Source organism: Caenorhabditis elegans, chromosome IV (genome assembly GCF_000002985.6).
Source record: "Caenorhabditis elegans chromosome IV".
NCBI classification, from domain to species: domain Eukaryota; kingdom Metazoa; phylum Nematoda; class Chromadorea; order Rhabditida; family Rhabditidae; genus Caenorhabditis; species Caenorhabditis elegans.
This window is the reverse complement of record NC_003282.8, coordinates 11,994,287-12,013,275: the sequence shown is the minus strand read 5'-3', so window position 1 is coordinate 12,013,275 and position 18,989 is coordinate 11,994,287. Positions and strand designations below refer to the sequence as shown.

Sequence of the window (18,989 nt, the reverse complement as noted above, 5' to 3'; positions counted from 1 at the left end):
ATAAATCGATTTCCAAATCTATTGTTTGGAACAATAATAATTTTCAATGAAAAATATTGGAAAATATAGTGCATTGTTGTTCCAACATTTGAATTTGTATTTTGAGGCGTTTTTTTGGGCGAGAAACATTTGTCAGTTAAATCGAGAAGATATTTTAGTTGTTGCTCAAGCTTCTGATATTTTTTGTTTTGTTCGGATCAGACATAAATTCGTGATGAATTCTTCCTTCATATCCTCTCTACCGTTGTACTGAAAATTTATTGTGCCACAGTCAAATTACCAGCCACAGTCAAAAATTCAAGCACTTTGTTGGCTGATTGTTAGGTGCAGCAACAACATTCCCACGTTTATTTGTGCATTGTTATTCCAAAAAAATTCCTCCTTGCTCTCGGCATATCAATTGGCACCTGTCACGTTTTCACCTATGACCCATCTCTCAGTTTCGCGCAATCAATCTCAATCCCATCACTTTCCCGTTCTTCACCCTCTCCCTCTATATCTCTCTTTTTGCCATCCAATTTTCTCCACGAAAGTCCATTGTCAACGGCATCAGCAGCGTTTTCCAAAGGGACCATCTCATTATTTTTCCGTTGGTTGGGTGGGGGGAGATCGCCGCTAGATCTGCGTCTCTTCGTCTTCAACACTCTCTCACTCGATGCCGTTCGCCGGGCGCCGCCCCCTCGACTCATCTGCGTCTCTTCCTCTCTCCATACTATTTTTGCAAATGTGGTGTGGGCTCCCGCGAGCTGCTACTGATGCCCGGCGCCTCCTCTTTCATATGTGCATTTATCCCACATCTCTCTCCCTCCTCCTGATGCCCTCGGAGCGTCTTTGTTTGTGGCATTTCGAGCATACTATTGCTTTCACATATTTACTATTTTATTTTTTATTTTTTAAAACATTTTTTAAATGGTGTCAATCCTTGTGTAGATCAAAGCTTCAAACTTTAAAGATTCCTAGAATCTAAAATTTACGATTTTCTTCTCGTTTTCGAAATTCTACGTTTTATTTGCCAGATGTTGTTCTACTCCGCTTTTGTTCTTGTTAACTTGCAATTTTTTTTGCACGACGTAGCAATAAGTTGTACAGTACCTTTTCTAACCGATTTTGATAATTTCGCATAATTTTATTTTCTGAAAATGCAACGTTAGGACCCTAGATTTTGGTCAAAAATTTGAAGGTTAACCAGAAATTTTAAAAATAAATTTAAAAAAATTCCGTCTATAGTTTCCGGTACGACAATTTCATAACAATTTTGTCCAGTTCCACTGCTCAAATTTCATGCATCATCGTCATCTTCGGGGACCTTGCGGGCGTTATCCTTCTCCCCGGCCACTGCTCATCCTCCACTTACATCGTTATGATTTTTTTTCAACACAGCGACACACACAAAATCGGCGTTGCTGTTTGCACGCACCCGCCTCCCCTAACAGAGAATCAGTGATCTACTTTCGAACACTTGTTTCATTTTCGCTAGCAAAATGGTATTTTTAGGCATTTTTTGGCGAATAGTTACAGTATGACTCAGAGTTTTTTGTTTGAGTTGTTCAACTAATTGTCGTACTGTTTTTGCTCAACTTTGGGATTTTTGGATCAATATATTTTTATAATCAATCATTCAAATATTTTCAAGAGCACCAACCCATCCTCAGTGAATTTCGGACAAAATTACGTTTTTTACAATCTTTAACTTTTACAACGAAATAGACACATGAATCATTACTAGCTTCGATGGCCTACCGGTAGGCCTGCAAGCATGTCATGCCTACGTGCCTACCAATGCCTACATTTACTTGCCTACACACCTATCTAATTCCGTCTTGTGAAAAAATTTCAAAAATTTCAGAAACTCTCTGATTAATTTTTCAAGATTTTCAATTTTTTGTTCAACTTTTCGATTTTCTTTTTTCAAAAAAAAAGTGTTTCATAAAACTTGTTACTTGTTGTTTCCACCATTATTTTTAAACTTCTGTAGTCTGAAAGTAGCTTGTAAAAGGCGTAGATGATTCGTAATTTGAATGCTCTCTGGAAATTTTTTATCAGCAAAATTCCGCTTTACATATTTCATTCATCGATTGAAATTTGGCCAAATTCATTTTATAGCCGCATACAGTTGTTTTGTTTCCTTCCAGCTTTGTTTTTCATTGAAATATTTCTAACTTTTGATTTATTGTTTTAGAAAAATAATGTTTTCGAAATTCCACTCACTTTTCTCTCTGATAAATGACCTATTTTCAATCTTAAATTTTTGAAATTCTCCATTTCCAGAAAACGATCTAGATAATCGCCCGCAGAGTTGCTCGATCTGCGGAGTGAATGTGCCGTGCGAACATCGTCATAGAAGAGACAGTTTGATCGAATTAAAAGTCGTGCGCCGGCCCCTCCAACTTCGACCATGGTTGGCGCACCGCGCTTCACCCAGAAACCGTCCATTCAGCAGACACCTACTGTAAGTTTATCAAAAAAAACCTTTCTGAAAATGTTGTCTAAAAATGTTCAATTGTTTGACACTTACTATTTTATACATATCTCACCTATCTCTGTTCCGGCTCTTTCTCTCTATATCTCTTGAGCCCAATGCCCTGTGCATAGCCACATGGCTCATGGCAAATGATTGCGGGATCCCGTGTATGTATCTGCGCGTCTGCGTCTCGTTCTTCCGATCATCGCAAGTCCTAGTGTATTGTGGGGGCGATGCCCCGAAAGACAACTGGCAGATGGGGGCTCCCGCGAGTTGCCGCGCTATTTCTCGCCTCGGCATCTCTCATGATGCTCCCCTTGCTCCGTCGTCGCTTTACGGCTTTCACGGGCTCACCAATGTGCCGAGAGCAGCGGTGGAGCCCCACAGGAATCCGTAGATGATGAAGCACAAAAAACCTAGGAGCAGGCCACAGAGAAACGAGTAGAAACTAAAATCTGACCGCAAAACACTTACTGAACATAAGAATAGAGCCCAGGGGGATTTCGAAAGATGAACAGAGATGAACAGAGCAGAATGATTAAAAAAATAAGAAGAGCGTAAATATTGACTGTTTGTAGTTTTTGAATTGTCTCAAAGAAGAACAATTAGCTGAATCAGCCACTTCTACCTCAAGGACATCACATAAAATTTTTGAATAGTTCGAATTTCCGCTCCACTTTTACTGGGACCTCGTTCGTTTGTAGAGCTTTTAGAAATTCAAAGAAAATAATTAGTTGAAACCGGGTTTTTAAAAATTTCGTTTCGAGGGCCATTTCGAACAATAAACTCCGATTCCATTTGGCGTTTAATTTTGACAATATCAAAACATAATCGATTGCAAAAAATGCTAGCTAACATGGATTCTCTGTACCACGCCTTTTCGAATTTCTATCCATTAGATACTGGAGTACTCTAAGCTAGATTTTTTCGGACATTCCCAAATTTTAATTTCCCAATTGAACTAGCCTTGCCGTTGTTTACCGTTGTTTACGAATCAATTTTCAATTTTTGAACACCTGAAAAATAATTTCAAAATCCGAACATCAACATGCATTTGCATTAAACCACGTGCTCGTTTCTTCTTGAGTTAAGAGAATATATGAAATTTGATCCATTCAAGTACACAAACACCCTCTTGAAGTCGGTGAAAAAAAGATGATACCCTGGAACAAAAACTTAGGTGAAGAAGAAGCAGAAGAAGAAGAAACTGACATAGAAAACACTTAAAAAAACTAAAGTATTTTTAATGTTACAACTTCTCGCGGATTACATTTGATGAATCGAACCCAATCAGTGAAAACAAACGTGTCAACACATTGCGGGAGATCTTATGTTGTTCAGTGACGTCATGGGGATACCTGGGAAAAAGTGTAAACAAGTGAAACATTGAACTTATCAAATGAAGTTGAACTGAAAGATTTTGCAAACAAAAAAAAAGAAATTGATGATATTTCAGGGTGATCTGCTGATGGAATGTCATCTTGAGGCGGATCCACAACCAACGATCGCCTGGCAACATTCTGGAAATCTTCTGGAACCATCTGGAAGAGTTGTGCAGACACTTACCCCGTTAGGAGGAAGTCTGTACAAGGCAACATTAGTGATCAAGGTGAGACATTTTTGAGAGTATCGGATGTCCGGCAGCTGCGGAAAGACATTGTAGAAGAAAGTTTGATGCAGTGTGAGGAGAAAATGACAAAGTGTTATACAGAGAACAAAACACAATCCAAAAACCTTTTAAAAACGTACATTAAAAATTTGCAGTCAGTTAATCGTGCAACTCTTGAAAAGGTTTGACAGCTCCAACTCCTATCTCAATTGTCTTTTTTACGAGCTTTTTTTTAATTTTGTAGTCAAACACTTTCTAAAATATTAAACATAGAACGAAAAATGAGCTGTAAAGGGAGAGCTAGCGAGAGCAAAATTAAAAGTTGATACGATGAGATATGCCATTTTTACATTTTTTCGAACAATTTTTTGGAAAATATTTCTGATATTAAAAATATTAAAAATCATGTAATATATTAAATGTCATTTGAAAAATAATCTTTAACATATCTCTATCTTTAACAACAAAAAGTTTAGCGAAAAGGAGTAAAATTTAGAACTAGAAAAAATAAAACCATCTACATATGTTTTCTATGACCAAGTTTGGTATATTCCAAAAAATTATTAAAATTGCAAAACCGACATTGGAATTTTTACTTACATCAATTTCTCCATAAAAACATTAAAAGTCTGCAAAAATCCACGTTCGGAGCAATTTTACGGGTCTTAAAAGTAGTAAAATCAGGCTCTGAAATTAGCTCTAAAATTTGTTTAAATGCGATATTAGCCAACTTTGGGAATGATTTTGAATAATTTCACATACATTTTAAAATAAAAATTATTCCAGGAACCAAATGCCGGCGACGGTGGTGCCTACAAATGCACAGCAAGAAATCAATTGGGTGAATCGAACGCCAATATCAATTTGAACTTCGCTGGTGCCGGAGGAGATGAAGCCAAGTCCCGTGGCCCATCTTTTGTCGGAAAACCACGAATTATTCCAAAAGATGGTGGAGCTCTGATTGTGATGGAATGCAAAGTTAAAAGTGCATCCACACCAGTCGCAAAGTTAGTTTTTTTTGTGACAAGCGAATCCCAAAAATAATTGATTTCAGATGGATGAAAGATGGAGTCCCATTGAGTATGGGCGGTCTCTATCACGCCATTTTCAGTGATCTCGGAGATCAAACCTACTTGTGTCAACTGGAAATTAGAGTGAGTGATTTCTTGAATTTCAAATTTCTCAAAATTAAAACTATAAATTCCAGGGTCCGTCATCATCTGACGCAGGACAATATCGATGTAATATTAGAAACGATCAAGGAGAAACGAATGCCAATTTGGCATTGAATTTCGAAGAACCCGATCCATCCGAACGTCAAGAGAGAAAAAGATCCACAGCTTCACCAAGACCATCGTCCCGTGGTCCAGGTAGTCGTCCGTCTTCTCCGAAAAAATCAATGAAATCGAGGGAAGGAACTCCAAAACGTACCCTGAAACCAAGAGAGGGTTCCCCATCGAAAAAGTTGAGGTGAGCATTTCATTTGAAATTATATGGAGAAACAAAATTATAAAATTTTGCAAAATTAAATTGTATCGTTTTTCAAATTTCCCAATCATCCCGATTTTCTCGCTTCTAATTGTAAGAATTATAGTTTGTAATTTAGGTTGTAGTTTGTAGTCTGAACTATCTTTTCGGAGAGCCTAAAATTTGGAAATCTGGGATACCTGTGATTACTGTACAAAAGTGTATATAGACTTCTCATATTTTATGTGTAGCAGGTTCGAGAATCATTTTTAAGTTGTAAATTTGTGACTTCAATTGCTGAAACAAAGTCCCACGAAATAAACTTTTTTGCATTGAAATGCAAAAAGGCCTATAAGCACAAGTTCTGACAAAGATCAGTAACGGACGACCTTGAAAAAACCGTTTTGATTTAAACTGAAAAAAAAATCGAAATAAATATTAATTCCAGATCCCGAACTTCAACCCCAGTCAACGAAGAAGTCTCTCAATCGGAGTCCCGCCGATCGAGTAGAACTGATAAAATGGAAGTGGATCAAGTATCAGGTGCATCGAAACGAAAGCCTGATGGACTTCCACCTCCGGGAGGTGATGAGAAGAAGCTTCGAGCAGGTAGTCCCTCTACTCGAAAGTCTCCATCAAGAAAGAGCGCATCACCAACACCATCTAGAAAAGGAAGCAGTGCTGGAGGAGCTGCTTCCGGTACGACAGGAGCATCTGCATCTGCAACATCAGCAACATCTGGTGGATCTGCATCCTCTGATGCCTCGCGTGACAAATACACAAGGCCGCCAATCGTTCTCGAAGCCAGTAGGTCCCAGGTGAGTGAATTTCATTTTTTTTTCTCACAATACTCCTGATCTCCGATCCTTTAAATACACTTTCGGGTGGGGTGCGAAACAGAACGGCCCAATTGGCAGCCCATTCATACCAGATGTGAAGAAGAACATTTTGGAAGAAAAAATGTTTCTTGAGTCACACACACACGGGAGTTTCAAATGGAACTAATTATACTTTTGTTTGGAAATCAAAGATCTAAATGTTTTGCAGACTGGTCGAATCGGTGGATCTGTCGTTTTGGAGGTACAATGGCAGTGTCATTCATCAACAATTATTGAGTGGTATAGGTCAGTTAAATGGAAAAATTCAAATTTTAAAATCATTGAAGAAGAAATTATCTGTAAAAAATGTATTTAAAAATTATGTTACCGCATAAGCTCTTAAAATCACATGCTTCTTCAAAAACTATTGCCAAAATTTCATTGAATCAAAACGTACCAAAATATGAATTTCCCACAACTACTCGTTAGTTATCTACCAGCCAAAATTTTACATAGTCATAAAAACCTGCATATCCTTATTGTGACCTGCCTACCTCGTGCCTACGGGCGCCTACACGCGTGCCTACCGCCTACTGACCGCCTACATTAATCACGAACATCCAAGCCTTCACGAAAGATGATTCATCAGTTTTGTGATGATCAAGAATTCCATGAAGGCATACGATTTTTTGCCTGCCCACCTACATGCCTTGAAAGCTACGGCCTCGTGCTACGTATTTTTGATCTCAATTTTCATAAATTGAATATATATGGTTCTAAAATGCAGTAAATACGCAGTAGGCAGGCTTGTACAATGACAGGTATGAGGCAGACACGTACGCCTGAAGTTACCTTCTCTTATCCGTCTTAATAAATTCGTAGTCTTTAATTATGTAATTATAAGAATCATGGAAATCAGTGAAAACTTCCAAGTACCATAAATTTATTCGTTTTCCATCAAAATAATTATCTCAAAATTTTCAGAGATGGTACATTGGTCAGAAATTCTTCCGAATATTCACAGTCGTTCAATGGATCAATAGCTAAACTGCAAGTGAACAAGCTGACCGAAGAGAAATCGGGTCTCTATAAATGTCATGCAAAGTGTGACTATGGAGAAGGTCAAAGCAGTGCAATGGTCAAAATCGAACAGTCTGGTAGGTTTTCTCTGATTCTCTTTTTGATAACACGATTGATAACACAAAAAGTATAGAATTTTTCGAAATTAACAAGAAAATAGTATGAACCAGTGGCCGGATGGTCTAGAGGTATGATTCTCGCTTCGGGTGCGAGAGGTCCCGGGTTCGATTCCCGGTTCGGCCCAAACATTTTATAATTCAGATGTGGAAGAAGAACTCATGAAGCATAGAAAAGACGCGGAGGATGAATATCAAAAAGAAGAACAGAAATCGCAGACGCTTCAAGCTGAAACCAAAAAGCGAGTGGCGAGACGAAGCAAGTCAAAGAGTAAGAGTCCGGTAAGTTATACTATTTTAATTATTTTATCAAAAGGAAATCAGTATGCATTATAATTATTTCAAGCTGATACCTTTCCAGGCACCCCAAGCCAAAAAGAGTACAACATCTGAAAGTGGCCGTCAAGAAGCTTCGGAAGTCGAACACAAAAGAAGCTCAAGTGTTCGGCCTGATCCAGATGAGGTAAGCTTGTGAAAGCTGGCTAGCTGAGCAAAAACCGTTCGGATCGGGACATACTTGACACAACTGCGTGTATTGTTTGAGTTTAGACAAGAAGAAACAAGTAACATTTGTGTATAGTTTGGGGATAAACATTCTGTGTGACGTGGCATGTGGGGTAGTTCAAAAATCAAAATTGTTCAAGTTCATTTTTTGAATTGAAAAAGTAAAATGGTTTCACGATATCTAATAGCAAAAAAAGTAAATATTGAACAGATTGAACACTTGAACTGAAATGCAATTTGATCTTCAAAAAACGTACAAGAAGGTTTTTAAAAATCAGAATTTTAAAGTTTGTAGCAGTAGCTCGAGACTTATGCAGGCTTAGGTTTAGGCTTGAGCTTAGGCTTAGGAATAGGCCTAGGAATATGTTTACTGAACTTTGTTAAACTGAAATGAAATTTTATCTACAGAAACTTACGAGTTGAATATTTTCTGAACTATAAAGATATGTTTTGTTTTTTTGAAAACGAACTTCAGTTGTCAATTTAAGATAGATAATGAGTTTTGTAGACTAAACAAATTTTTTAGAAGCTATGAAATAACGAAATAATGTTTTTTGATCACTTTGACCTACTTACCGTACTCTTGGAAAATGATTTTGTTAGAAAGAACGAGTAATCTCTTTGTATCCTCTTGGCAGTACAAATGTAGAACAACGTGTAAATGTCGGCTGCCTCCACACGTCGGCCTACTATTCCACCCGACAAAAGTGACAAACGGTACTCGAAACAGACACAAGTACCTCAGAAGCTCTGCCGAGTTTTCCTGTATCGCCCCTCTCCTCCTACATCATTTAAAACAAAAAGTCTGCGTCTCTTCCTCTCGCACACTATTTCATACCGTTTCTTTGGTATTTCGACCCGACATGACATGGTTAGGACCTCCCGACAACCACTTTTTGGTAGACGGCTTACTGCCGAGAAAGATTTCTCCTTTTTCCTAATTTTATCGCATGAAAATTTAAAAATTTATCATTTTGTGCTTTACGAACTGCGATCAGTTGCGTAGAGCAAAGATCGAGATTAGTGGATAGTAACGGAGAACTTGAAGCATTGTTAGACATTCTCAAACAACAGGATAGTTCACTTCACACGTATGTTTCTTCTTTCGAAAAAAAAGTTTTTTGGATTTATTTCAAAAATATTACCTATTAATTGTAAGATAATTTTGATTTTAAGATATCAAATAATTAAGTTGTTCAGTATTTAGAAAATAAATTAAATTTTCATTTTAATAATGTAATTTTTCGTTAATTTGATTTTTTAAAAACATCTTCAAAATGTTCTTACTTATTTAACTTATTTAACTTTGAAAAAAAATTTAATTTTTTTGATATTTTAATTTTTTTCAAACCATCCCCTTTGCCAGCTCATATCTTGGTTATTTTTTGAAGTGATCAGAACAATTTTAACAATCAAAATACTTAGCATATTGTCCTCTATATTTTTCAAGTTGATTAAACTTATCAATATTTGAAACTTAAAAAGTTATGAGCTATTAAAGTCAACTAATTTGAGTTCTCCTGTTAGTCTTACCACCCTTATTGATTTGGCACTTTGCTCTATTATTCTATTATTTTCAACTAGAGCAAAAATTTTATAATAAGAAAAATGTAGAAGAAGTTTCTCTTAACAAATTAAGATTTATTTTTGCCGTACAAAAAAATAATTTAGCCGCACAATTTCCTGTGGCGCCAGAACGATATCTCTCTGAAGTCTGCGATATCGCAGGTTCAAGATTCTGCTTGCAAGCTCGCAGTGATGTTTTTTTTTTTAATATTTAAAAAAGAACATTCACAAAAAATGTGGAATATACATTGAAAACTCATCTGTACTTGCAGTTTTCAGGGAGAAATTTTTCTGGTGCTACAGTATTTTTTCAAAATTATTCCCCAAACCTTATACTCTTCGTTTTCATTCTTGCAATTTCTGATCAATTCGATCTTCAGAGAAAACATTAATTCATCTCGCCGGCTCGCCGAAAAGCACATCTTCAGAATTGGAATTCCCCCTTTACATTATTTCTTCCCCCAGTTTTCTACTGTACTTTTCCAAGCCGTCCCCTGATCAAAAATAGGGACGCAAATTCTACAAGCGTGTTAACCGAATAGTTCTGCAAAAATGAACTACACGCCTGGATCATATCTCCAGAATCTTCTGAAGAAATCGGCGAGCAACGACGGCTCTGATCATGGCGCTTCTCCATCATCATCAACATCATCTTCTTCACGTCGTCTGCCACCTCGTCCACCATTAGAATCATCTCATTCGGCTTCTTCTCCTTCTTCATCAAATGGTGGTCCACGTCGAATGTTTAATCTTCGATCAGCATCTGATAGACAAGGAGCCTCCCGCCCAACTGGAGGACAAACACCGAATCCTTTGAATATGCGAAGTGCTAATTCATCAGGACAAGATCTTCATAAAATCTCACAAATCCATGCATTCATCCTATCGAAAATGCCTGAAGGTGAAGCAAAGGAGAGATTTTTAAGAAGTATTCTTGATCTAGAAGGACCTGATTCAAGGAGAGGAAGTCGCGATGATGTTGGCAGTCCAAATATGTTGAAGAAGACAAATAGCAAATCGTCTGTCAACTCCAGCAGTAATGTTAGTTTTATCACCAATCACTCATGCACTCTCAGTCACGTCACTTAATACCCTCTATTTGTAGCACACCTTTTTAGTTTTAGATCTTGTTCACTGTTAAATGTTTGCCTACATGCCTGCCTACCGCCGATTATCTGTATTTTGGCTTTTTATGTATATATTTTTTTCTTTTCATTTTATTTTTTCAATTAATTTATTTCAAGTTCAATTATGAGCTGACAATTAGAATTTACGTTGACAGTAAGCCACAATGGTGAATAAGTTGGAATTTTAAGTGTCACTAGAAGAAGGTATATTAGTTAATGAAGACTTAAAATGACTATAACTTACAAGACTAAAAACTAGCAAAAAATGACTAATATTTATTTGCCCTCTCTCTCTTTCTGCATTTTTGATAAATCCACTATGTAATTTACTCGTAAACTTCCAAGAACACTTTCCTCCGAAATATCTCTTTTTTTGCACGTTTTCAACTTTTGGATCCTTAAGTGTACTCAGAATACTGTGTTTGTTTTTAGAAATCCTGACTTACCGCTTGAATGTTTTTTAAGGTTTATTGTGAAAATATAGCTAGTTATTCTTTCTGAAACGTCCAAGTTTTTGAAAAATTGAGCTGAATTAATTATTTTCAAATTTGCCATAATTTTATACAAGCCAAAGACTGGCAAGGTAGGTAAACTTCATTTGAAAGTTGCTATAAATTTAAACAATTGAAACAATTTTAAAAGTTTGGGGCTTTCGTGTAGGCAGGCTTTATTCACCACGGTGTAGACCTTTAACATCTGAAATTTAAAAAAGTTCACAAGACAAGATAAAATTTTAACTATGAACGTTGTCAGTAGGCATGTGAGTAGGTTTAGGTGTATGTGTCCTAGAAGGCAGACTTTTTTATGCCTAGAAATCTGTCATATGAATGATTGTGCATCAACTATAAAAAGACCATTGCGCCAGCAGTACTTTTTATTAAAATTTTCTAAACATAGAATTTTTCAATTTTGTTTTTCTGGTTGGAGAAGATATTGCAAACATGGAAAATAAATTATTCACTATTTATAAAAAAAGTGAAAAAGGTGTTATAAAATCTCAAAAATAATATTCTTGACATATAATCCCCTTACACGTAATTACCATACTTTATTCCACAACTCCACGTATTTTTTTTGTCCTCAACTCTGAATCTCTAAACCGTGTGCAAATGCGTTGAGCACTCCAAATCAACTCTCTGCTCTACCGCCTGCGCAAAAAATCCTCCTTTCTTACTTTCGGTTTCCATCCATCCACTTTCCGAACGCCGCGATCTGCCCTAGAGAGTAGCAAAAAAGTTGCGAAATAGCGTTTTAACACCAGAGGCGCATTGCACTAATCGCAAACTAGAGACTCTGAAATCGTACGGGAAATGATAGTAGAGTACGAGAGAAGTAGAAATACCACGGGGTGTCGTTTTTTGGATATCCCCCTCCCGAATGAGTAGGAGCTCCCGTAGAGGAGGAAGAGATAGAGGGGCTCAAGAATACAACAAACATGGGAACGCGTACTCATTGCTGACTTTCTTTTCTCAATGCAACCACGCACACACATTTTTAAGCTTCAACACATTATTTGAGATTTCTTATTTTCAGTTCATGAAACTTTTTAATTTATTTTGTAGAAAAACTTGTTTTCTTCAAATGCCCTTGCTTCATTTATTGCGCTTCTCTGGTGGTGGTCCTCATTTGAAAACATTTGAAAACATTTAAGAAGTTGCAAAACTTTAAATTTCTGCCAAATCTCGCACCTCTTCTGATTCAACTTCAACTATTTTTCAAACATTTCAACTGACAAAACTTGTTGCAAATCTCTTTTTGAACGATCCCTCTGCAAATGAAACTCACAAGTTGTGGGTACTGTACTTTCAATTGACCTTCAGTTTCCTCCATTTTAAGTATAATTCCTGTCCCCCCATTGTCACAGATGTGTCAAAATAATGAGAATTAACGGATATTTGTGTATTTTAATGTGATACCTGAGAAGCGAGAAGATAAGAGGGAAAAAAGTTACTAATGTACAAAACTATTTGTGTGTCAAGTGACTCATTTTTGGATGTCCTGGAACTGGAATGCTCCCACGTTGAGCAAATTATAGAAGCTTGTCGTAGTTGTTAGAGAAAATTTTATACCCTAGTTTTTATTGAAACTGGTGTTTTTGACAATTCTCCGCAGAAATTTTTTGTTCTGGCTTTTGTCATTTTCTTAGATTTAAAATACACACCGATTTCTTTTCAACTGTTTTGTTTTTTCGTCCGCAGGTAGGCACTTCTTTCTATAACATGCCTACTTTCAGTTGGTGTTCTCTATGTGGATTTACGCGTTGTTTTTTCTCTCCATTCAATTTTATTTGATTTATGGAAGTTCAAATTGAAAGTGAACAAATTAGCAAATACTCAGGCATAGATGAGCTCAAAGGTAGGTAGGCATGGTTTTCTGTGCATACATATAATGCCTACCTTGAAGTAAAGAATTTCTGCGAAATAGGTTCATGTTTTGCTACGCATAGATTCTTTTATCCCAAAAGGAAAACTTGATTTTCGGAAACGTTAAACATTTTGCAGCCTTTCCTTATGCCAGAATTGCAGTTAATTTTTCATCTTCTGACAGATTCCCCAAGGAAAATTGCATGGAAAGTTAGGAAAAAAGTATTTTAATAAGCTTATACCATCTTTTCAAAACCCTAAGTACTGGAATTTGATATCAAATCGATTGGTGGAATCTTAATCATGAATCTCTCAGGCTCCCGAATCTTTTTCTATTTTTTTGCCATCGTCTCTTCTTCTACCCAAGTTGTCTTTTTCTTCTTCAATCTCTTATCACTTCCAAACACTTTTTCATCATCATCTTCTTCTTCCTGTCTTCTTCTCATCTCATCTTCACCGACCCCCCCCAAAGCCTGTGTGTTTGTGCCCACTGTGCTCCGTCTGCTCTGTGTGTTTCGCGGTGTTTGTATCAATTTCCTGGTATCAAAACCCGCATCGAAGATTGTTTGTTTGTTTTTATTGTTTACTATAAACAATTATACAAGCATTGGGAGCACGGTGTGAAGCATAGGATATGGACTACACGTATTTTCTCTGAGCTAGTATTTTTTATTAAAAATTTAATTATTTATTGTTATTATTCCTCGAATCCAATCAAAATTTCTTGATCAAAAACCCCGGATCCCACATCCAAAATGGGTCAAGACTTTGATTCGGATTCTGATTCGGTAAGATTTTAAGATTTTGACAGCTTCTATGACGTGGCAAGGGCCTTTAATTATCAGTAGAACACACTGATATCAAATCCACGCTTCATCATCCTCAACTTGTTGTTTTTTGTCTTCTCCAAGCCGTGTGCCATTGGCCCGCGGGCACTGGACCTGGGGAAAAGTGTAAAAATGTTATCATTATCCTCGTTTCTTTTCTCTCTTTTGCCGGTTTCTTTCTCTCTTGCTTGAGCTCTGTTTCCGCCCCGCGTAAAAACCTGGAAGGCACTGAGAGAAACTCTTCAAGATTCCTTTAGATTTTTTCCAAGGGGTTTCGGAAAAGAACGCAAGCAATTGGAAGGGGAAAAAGGTCAAAACAATTGAGATCAAAACACAGAGCACACTTCAGAGAGACGTTCGAAGTTTTTGAAATTTTAATTTAAAAAAAAAAAAAACGTCTGTAAAGTTGTCTTGGTGGGAGTGAAGAAGCGGGGGCGTATTGTAGGAATCATTTTTCAAACAATTTCGAATTTGATTCAAACTGATAAGTTTTAAGAGTTGAGAAGATAAACTTATATCCTATTTAGAAAAACTTATGTAAAACAATTCAAATTAAGACTTTATTAGTCAAGTCATCTTATATGTTAATGAGTTTCAGCAGTGATTTGGAAGTTTTTAACCGATAAAATTACAAAAATAAATTGAAAAAAGCCATTATTTACTTTCCGCTAAAAGAAAAAAATGTTTTAAAATTAAATCAGACAATTAATTCAAAATTAATTTAATACTGTAAACAGGCAAGGCTACGGTTGTATGTGTCTGACTCATGCCTACCTGTCTACGTGCCTGCATTCCTGTTTAATGCATATGTTCTGTATTTTGTAGTAAACCCCAGTGTTTGGTGTTTGCACTGGTAGTTTTAGTTGATTTGATATTTTATTATTAAAATTTGCCAAAAACAATTTTACGTTTTATCAATCAATTTCAAATAATAAATATTTCAAAAAACTTTCCTTGAAAGATCTTTTAAAAAACTTATATTTTCATAACGTTTTTTTTAATTAAAAAAACAACTTTTCGTGAAACCCCCTTTTGTACCAGAACATCTCGCTTCACTGATAAACATTGATAACCAGAAAGTACGTGATAAATAACTCGGTGCGCGAGAGAGGGTTTCTTGTGCGGGTACTTGAGAGCTTTAAAACAGTTAAAAGAAAAGAAAAGGCTCGAGTGATAATGAGACAAAAAACTGCGCAGAGCTGTGGCGAGACAGTATGAGTATTTGAAGAGATATTCACCCTTTCCACCAATGTCCTCTCTTTTTTGCACAACCAATGCACAAATATCACATGAACACCACCAGCAGAAAAAAGAGAAAAAAATAATAAAGAAAAGAGTTCTGAAATCATTTTCCGAACGAGTTTATCTATTGTTTGCAACAAACACGCGCCAACTCTTGTAGAATGAATGACCGCACCCACACACTTTCACAAAATCAAGTTCAAATTCAAAATTGTACATTGTTTCAGGAATCTCAGTTGGACGAGATCCCAAGTTCGGGTCTGACGATCCCAGAGGAGCGCCGTCGAGAATTATTGGGTCAGGTCGGAGAAAGTGACGACGAGGTTTGTTTTTTTTTGGTAAAAATCAAGTTGAATAATGATTTTTCACTTGCGTACATACAAGACAGGCGTGGCTTGCCTGAAATGTAAAAAAAATGATTTTTGTGCCTTCGGTTCTTTTGGTTTTCAAAATATATTCTAAAACCTATTCTAAAACCGCCAAAAATTATTTTTCAAATTACTCATTTGAGGATTATCTAAATAAAAAATCATAAATAACATTCTACGGATGAACTACAAAAAACTATCAATAAATCAAGTTCAATCCGAAAATATTCTATTTGCTGAGCTGATCGAACTTCATGTTTACCTTCTACTTCTTATTTTTTGCACAAAAAAATTAGGAAAAAAACCACGCCCATAAAAAAATTATTGCCGTTCATGTTAGTGCAAGTAGTGTGTGAAAACTTTGTGGATTTGTTGAAAACTAGATTTTTGTTTTTTCTTTATGGTTCTTAAATTTCTTAAGTAGATATTAGTTTTGAAACACAATTACCCAAATTTAAACAAAAATTGAAATTTATAAAATTTCAGGAACTATCTAAATTTAAAATATAACTTTTGAAATTCAAATTTCATATTTTATACTTCTTTTTTACTACATAATTGTTTGGAATTCTAGAGTTTAATTTATCCGATTGCAAAGTTTTAAAGATTTAATTTTTTTAAAAGTTTATTGATTTTTCGTTAAAATAAACCGATATATAAGTTTAAAAAAAAAATAGAAAAATACAATATTATTTGTGGATTTATAGAATTTTTTGAAAGGAAAATTTAACTTTCATTTATTGTTTCATAATTTCCTTTAATTCTAATTTCTTGTTATTCAACAAAAAAGCCAAAAAAGGTACCTAATTACTATAGTACACTATTTGATACCAACTAGTTTTGTTGTACAAGAAATGATTGCAGGTATCCGAGTCGATATCCGAACTACCATCATTCGCCGGAGGCAAGCCTCGCCGCAAGACTGATGTATGTTTCTTTTATATTTTATCTCCTTTCTTCTCTCTCTCTCTCTTTCTCAATTTCTCTCTTTTTCTATTTGGCTCTACTGCCACCTACTCAATATCTCAATTTCCAAAAGTTTTTCTCTCCTAAAACAATCAATTTGTCCTGTCCAAGTTGTCTAGAACTGTTTTGACTCAAAAAAAAACTCTCACAGGCCCAAGACACAGTTTGCCCCCGCAGCAATAATCATTGAAAGTGACCCAGAATAAGAGCACTTGTAGTTGCGTGGGGGACAAACAGATAGTGAGCCATGTGTCAACTACTTTCTGATCATTCAATTGATCATTTGTCATTTGTGTTTTGACATGTCCCCACAATTGTCCTTCTTTAAGTTTCAGATATTTTCATGTGTGCTTTTGTATTTACAGAGTCCTCCAAAGCAGGACGATATGTTTTCTCGCGACACTCTTCTTCGCAAAACCACTACATCCACGAAAAATGAGTCGAGTACTGTAGAGGTGTGAACTTTTTGTTTTTTTTTCTTTCCTTTTTCCCATGTCCGATGTCCCATTTCAGGAAAAGACAAAACTTCGCAAAACTGTCAAAAAAGTCGATGGTGAACTCGATTTCAAAGCCATGGTAAAATTGAAAAAAGTAAAAAAAGAGGAGGGTGGAACCACCGAAAAGTCGGGCTTCCCACTCGATCATGCCGATTCCACGTCATCTGTATTGTCTCAAGAATCGAGGTCGAGACGCGGTTCAAATGCTCCATTTGCAAAAGATGGCCTTCCTGAGCAACCGGCAAACCCGTTTGCACAGCTCAAAAAGGTGAAATCTGGCGCTGGTGGACTGGAAAAGTCCGATTCAATGGCCAGTCTCAAGAAGCTTGATTTAAAGAAAGGAAAGATCGATGATAACTCGGATGGTGCATTCAAAGTACAACTGAAAAAGGTTGTAAAGAAGGAAGTTAAAGAGTCGACAATCAGTGTGAAAGAGAAGAATGGCACCGAATCAGGCATCAAGACCGAGTTTAAAATGGAGAAACGTGAACGGACCACATTGCAAAAATATGAGAAAACGGATAGTGATGGGTCCAAGAAGGAGGTACTTGAATGTTTGAATCGGATTTTCTCTATTAGTCTTGAAGCCTTGCAACTCATTACTCACAATCAGATTTGTGTTATTTTTCATCTATAGTATTCTATACTATTTTTACTATCTGTAAAATAAATCGAGGTATAACTTGTCAACGATTAGGAACAAGGCGCAAGACTAATTGAGGATATTTGATATTTGTGTATTCAAAAGTGATATCAAAACGTTGTTCTTGAACAAGAACTGTTTGATGTCGCAATTTTTGTTTATCTGTCTTTTCCCACAATCGCTACCTTCTATATTTTCCTATCTTCCATTCCTTCTCCTATTCCTCTATCACCTGAATATCCTCTCTTCTTCTTTTTAACACTTCAACATCCCAATTCTAACCATTGTTTTAGGATAAACCAAAGAAAGTCAGCATTGCTCCGGTTTCAACCAACAAATCGTCCGACGATGAACCGTCTACGCCACGTGTAAGACCACAACGAATAAAAGTTTGCATGGTTTGAGGTGAATAAACTTGTAACATTTTCCAATTTCTGCTAACTCTCGATACTGTCCTCTTTTGTCTATTTCAACAGAAAATTCTTAACTTTATGTTCTAACATTTCGTTTCAGCACCACAAAGAAGTCGAAGAGAAGTCGACATCAGAAGAACTCAAAGCAAAAGTCGCTGGCCGTCAAGTCGGACAAAAACGAAATGGCGCTCAGAAGCCCGAAGAGCCCAAAAATCTTTTGTCACAGATTCAATTGAAGAAAGTGACAAAGAAGGCTCACGACGATACCAATGAGCTTGAAGGAATCAAATTGAAAAAAGTGACGACAGTGCCAAAACACGTCGCCGATGATGACAGTCAATCGGAATCCGAGTCACGGCGTGGATCCGTGTTCGGAGAACTCCGACGTGGATCGCGAGCTCCGAGAGACTCTGCAGACAATTCTCGCAGAGACTCCATTGTGAATTTTTTTTCGGAAATTTAAAATATTTTTGTGTGATTTATATGCAATTTTTGGCATTGAAATTTCAATGTTGCATGAAATTTTGTAAAACAAAAAAATCGAAGGGAAACATGTGAAAAAGATAATAAAAACTGAAGTAAAATCTCAGAAATACGCACAATAATGTCTACTCGCATGCGTACAGGCGGCTACTCACGGATTTGGAGAGTTGTGTTGGCCTTGTAGGCATGTAGGTAGGCATTGTGCCTGCACGGAAACATGTATCGTTAAATTCTAACATTTTCCATTTACTTCAAGTTTCAAAGTTTTTGAGACCAATGTCAAGAAATGTATGTTACGACGTCATACATTTTTGTAATTTTTATGTAAATCGTCTTGCAATGTTTTTCAAGTTTTTTTTTAGAATTTCGTTAAAATGTAACAAAAACTTTTCACATGTTTTCCTTCCTTTTTCTTGAATCATTTTCTAATTTAATAAAA

At 36.3% G+C, this 18,989-nt stretch overlaps 2 protein-coding genes and 21 non-coding genes across 31 annotated transcripts in view; 12 read left to right on the top strand and 11 right to left on the bottom strand.

The window, feature by feature from the left end:
• Positions 1–399: 399 nt before the first annotated feature.
• On the bottom strand, positions 400–813 carry ZK617.18. Its single transcript, NR_056754.1, has one exon. It is a non-coding gene; the product is annotated as an Unclassified non-coding RNA ZK617.18 (non-coding RNA).
• ZK617.8 lies at positions 609–888 on the top strand. Its single transcript, NR_056753.1, has one exon. It is a non-coding gene; the product is annotated as an Unclassified non-coding RNA ZK617.8 (non-coding RNA).
• Positions 889–2,268: 1,380 nt separating this feature from the next.
• unc-22 overlaps positions 2,269–18,989 on the top strand; it is a gene marked incomplete at both ends in the record, with an annotated part of 38,311 nt that continues 21,590 nt past the window's right edge. For 2 of the 9 annotated variants that reach the window (NM_001444114.1, NM_001444115.1), the window contains 15 exons: positions 2,396–2,449; positions 3,918–4,070; positions 4,857–5,077; positions 5,125–5,224; positions 5,278–5,540; positions 5,986–6,355; positions 6,585–6,661; positions 7,340–7,512; positions 7,697–7,833; positions 7,913–8,014; positions 15,408–15,503; positions 16,413–16,475; positions 16,880–16,969; positions 17,028–17,555; positions 18,168–18,506. In NM_001444114.1, the coding sequence (NP_001431095.1) occupies positions 2,396–2,449; positions 3,918–4,070; positions 4,857–5,077; positions 5,125–5,224; positions 5,278–5,540; positions 5,986–6,355; positions 6,585–6,661; positions 7,340–7,512; positions 7,697–7,833; positions 7,913–8,014; positions 15,408–15,503; positions 16,413–16,475; positions 16,880–16,969; positions 17,028–17,555; positions 18,168–18,506 (2,766 nt within the window). Of the gene's footprint in view, positions 2,450–3,917; positions 4,071–4,856; positions 5,078–5,124; positions 5,225–5,277; positions 5,541–5,985; positions 6,356–6,584; positions 6,662–7,339; positions 7,513–7,696; positions 7,834–7,912; positions 8,015–10,173; positions 10,663–13,605; positions 13,900–15,407; positions 15,504–16,412; positions 16,476–16,879; positions 16,970–17,027; positions 17,556–17,947; positions 18,023–18,167; positions 18,507–18,989 lie in introns of those variants that run through there. The other 7 variants (NM_069873.6, NM_069872.6, NM_001444112.1 and 4 more) reach the window with 7 other exon arrangements.
• ZK617.26 (uncharacterized protein) lies at positions 2,317–2,355 on the top strand (the record flags this gene model as incomplete). Its single annotated transcript, NM_001361749.1, has 1 exon — positions 2,317–2,355. One exon carries the CDS (start codon positions 2,317–2,319, stop codon positions 2,353–2,355), a length of 39 nt encoding a protein of 12 aa, NP_001348765.1.
• On the bottom strand, positions 2,595–2,877 carry ZK617.23. The gene has a single exon (NR_056751.1). It is a non-coding gene; the product is annotated as an Unclassified non-coding RNA ZK617.23 (non-coding RNA).
• On the top strand, positions 2,676–2,877 carry ZK617.11. The gene has a single exon (NR_056752.1). It is a non-coding gene; the product is annotated as an Unclassified non-coding RNA ZK617.11 (non-coding RNA).
• Positions 6,919–7,068, top strand: ZK617.25. The gene has a single exon (NR_056750.1). It is a non-coding gene; the product is annotated as an Unclassified non-coding RNA ZK617.25 (non-coding RNA).
• ZK617.14 lies at positions 7,072–7,296 on the bottom strand. Its single transcript, NR_056749.1, has one exon. It is a non-coding gene; the product is annotated as an Unclassified non-coding RNA ZK617.14 (non-coding RNA).
• ZK617.10 lies at positions 7,600–7,687 on the bottom strand. Its single transcript, NR_056748.1, has one exon. It is a non-coding gene; the product is annotated as an Unclassified non-coding RNA ZK617.10 (non-coding RNA).
• On the top strand, positions 7,607–7,678 carry ZK617.t1. The gene has a single exon. It is a non-coding gene; the product is annotated as a tRNA-Pro (tRNA).
• On the bottom strand, positions 10,147–10,296 carry ZK617.19. The gene has a single exon (NR_056747.1). It is a non-coding gene; the product is annotated as an Unclassified non-coding RNA ZK617.19 (non-coding RNA).
• 21ur-9410 lies at positions 11,667–11,687 on the bottom strand. The gene has a single exon (NR_056746.1).
• On the top strand, positions 11,841–11,965 carry ZK617.16. The gene has a single exon (NR_056745.1). It is a non-coding gene; the product is annotated as an Unclassified non-coding RNA ZK617.16 (non-coding RNA).
• On the bottom strand, positions 11,841–11,985 carry ZK617.24. Its single transcript, NR_056744.1, has one exon. It is a non-coding gene; the product is annotated as an Unclassified non-coding RNA ZK617.24 (non-coding RNA).
• ZK617.22 lies at positions 12,041–12,179 on the top strand. The gene has a single exon (NR_056743.1). It is a non-coding gene; the product is annotated as an Unclassified non-coding RNA ZK617.22 (non-coding RNA).
• Positions 12,059–12,199, bottom strand: ZK617.9. Its single transcript, NR_056742.1, has one exon. It is a non-coding gene; the product is annotated as an Unclassified non-coding RNA ZK617.9 (non-coding RNA).
• Positions 12,226–12,246, bottom strand: 21ur-14642. Its single transcript, NR_056741.1, has one exon.
• ZK617.7 lies at positions 13,656–13,785 on the top strand. Its single transcript, NR_056740.1, has one exon. It is a non-coding gene; the product is annotated as an Unclassified non-coding RNA ZK617.7 (non-coding RNA).
• Positions 13,932–14,073, top strand: ZK617.13. Its single transcript, NR_056739.1, has one exon. It is a non-coding gene; the product is annotated as an Unclassified non-coding RNA ZK617.13 (non-coding RNA).
• Positions 13,944–14,085, bottom strand: ZK617.15. Its single transcript, NR_056738.1, has one exon. It is a non-coding gene; the product is annotated as an Unclassified non-coding RNA ZK617.15 (non-coding RNA).
• Positions 16,645–16,748, bottom strand: ZK617.12. The gene has a single exon (NR_056737.1). It is a non-coding gene; the product is annotated as an Unclassified non-coding RNA ZK617.12 (non-coding RNA).
• On the top strand, positions 16,663–16,777 carry ZK617.17. The gene has a single exon (NR_056736.1). It is a non-coding gene; the product is annotated as an Unclassified non-coding RNA ZK617.17 (non-coding RNA).
• Positions 17,600–17,748, top strand: ZK617.20. Its single transcript, NR_056735.1, has one exon. It is a non-coding gene; the product is annotated as an Unclassified non-coding RNA ZK617.20 (non-coding RNA).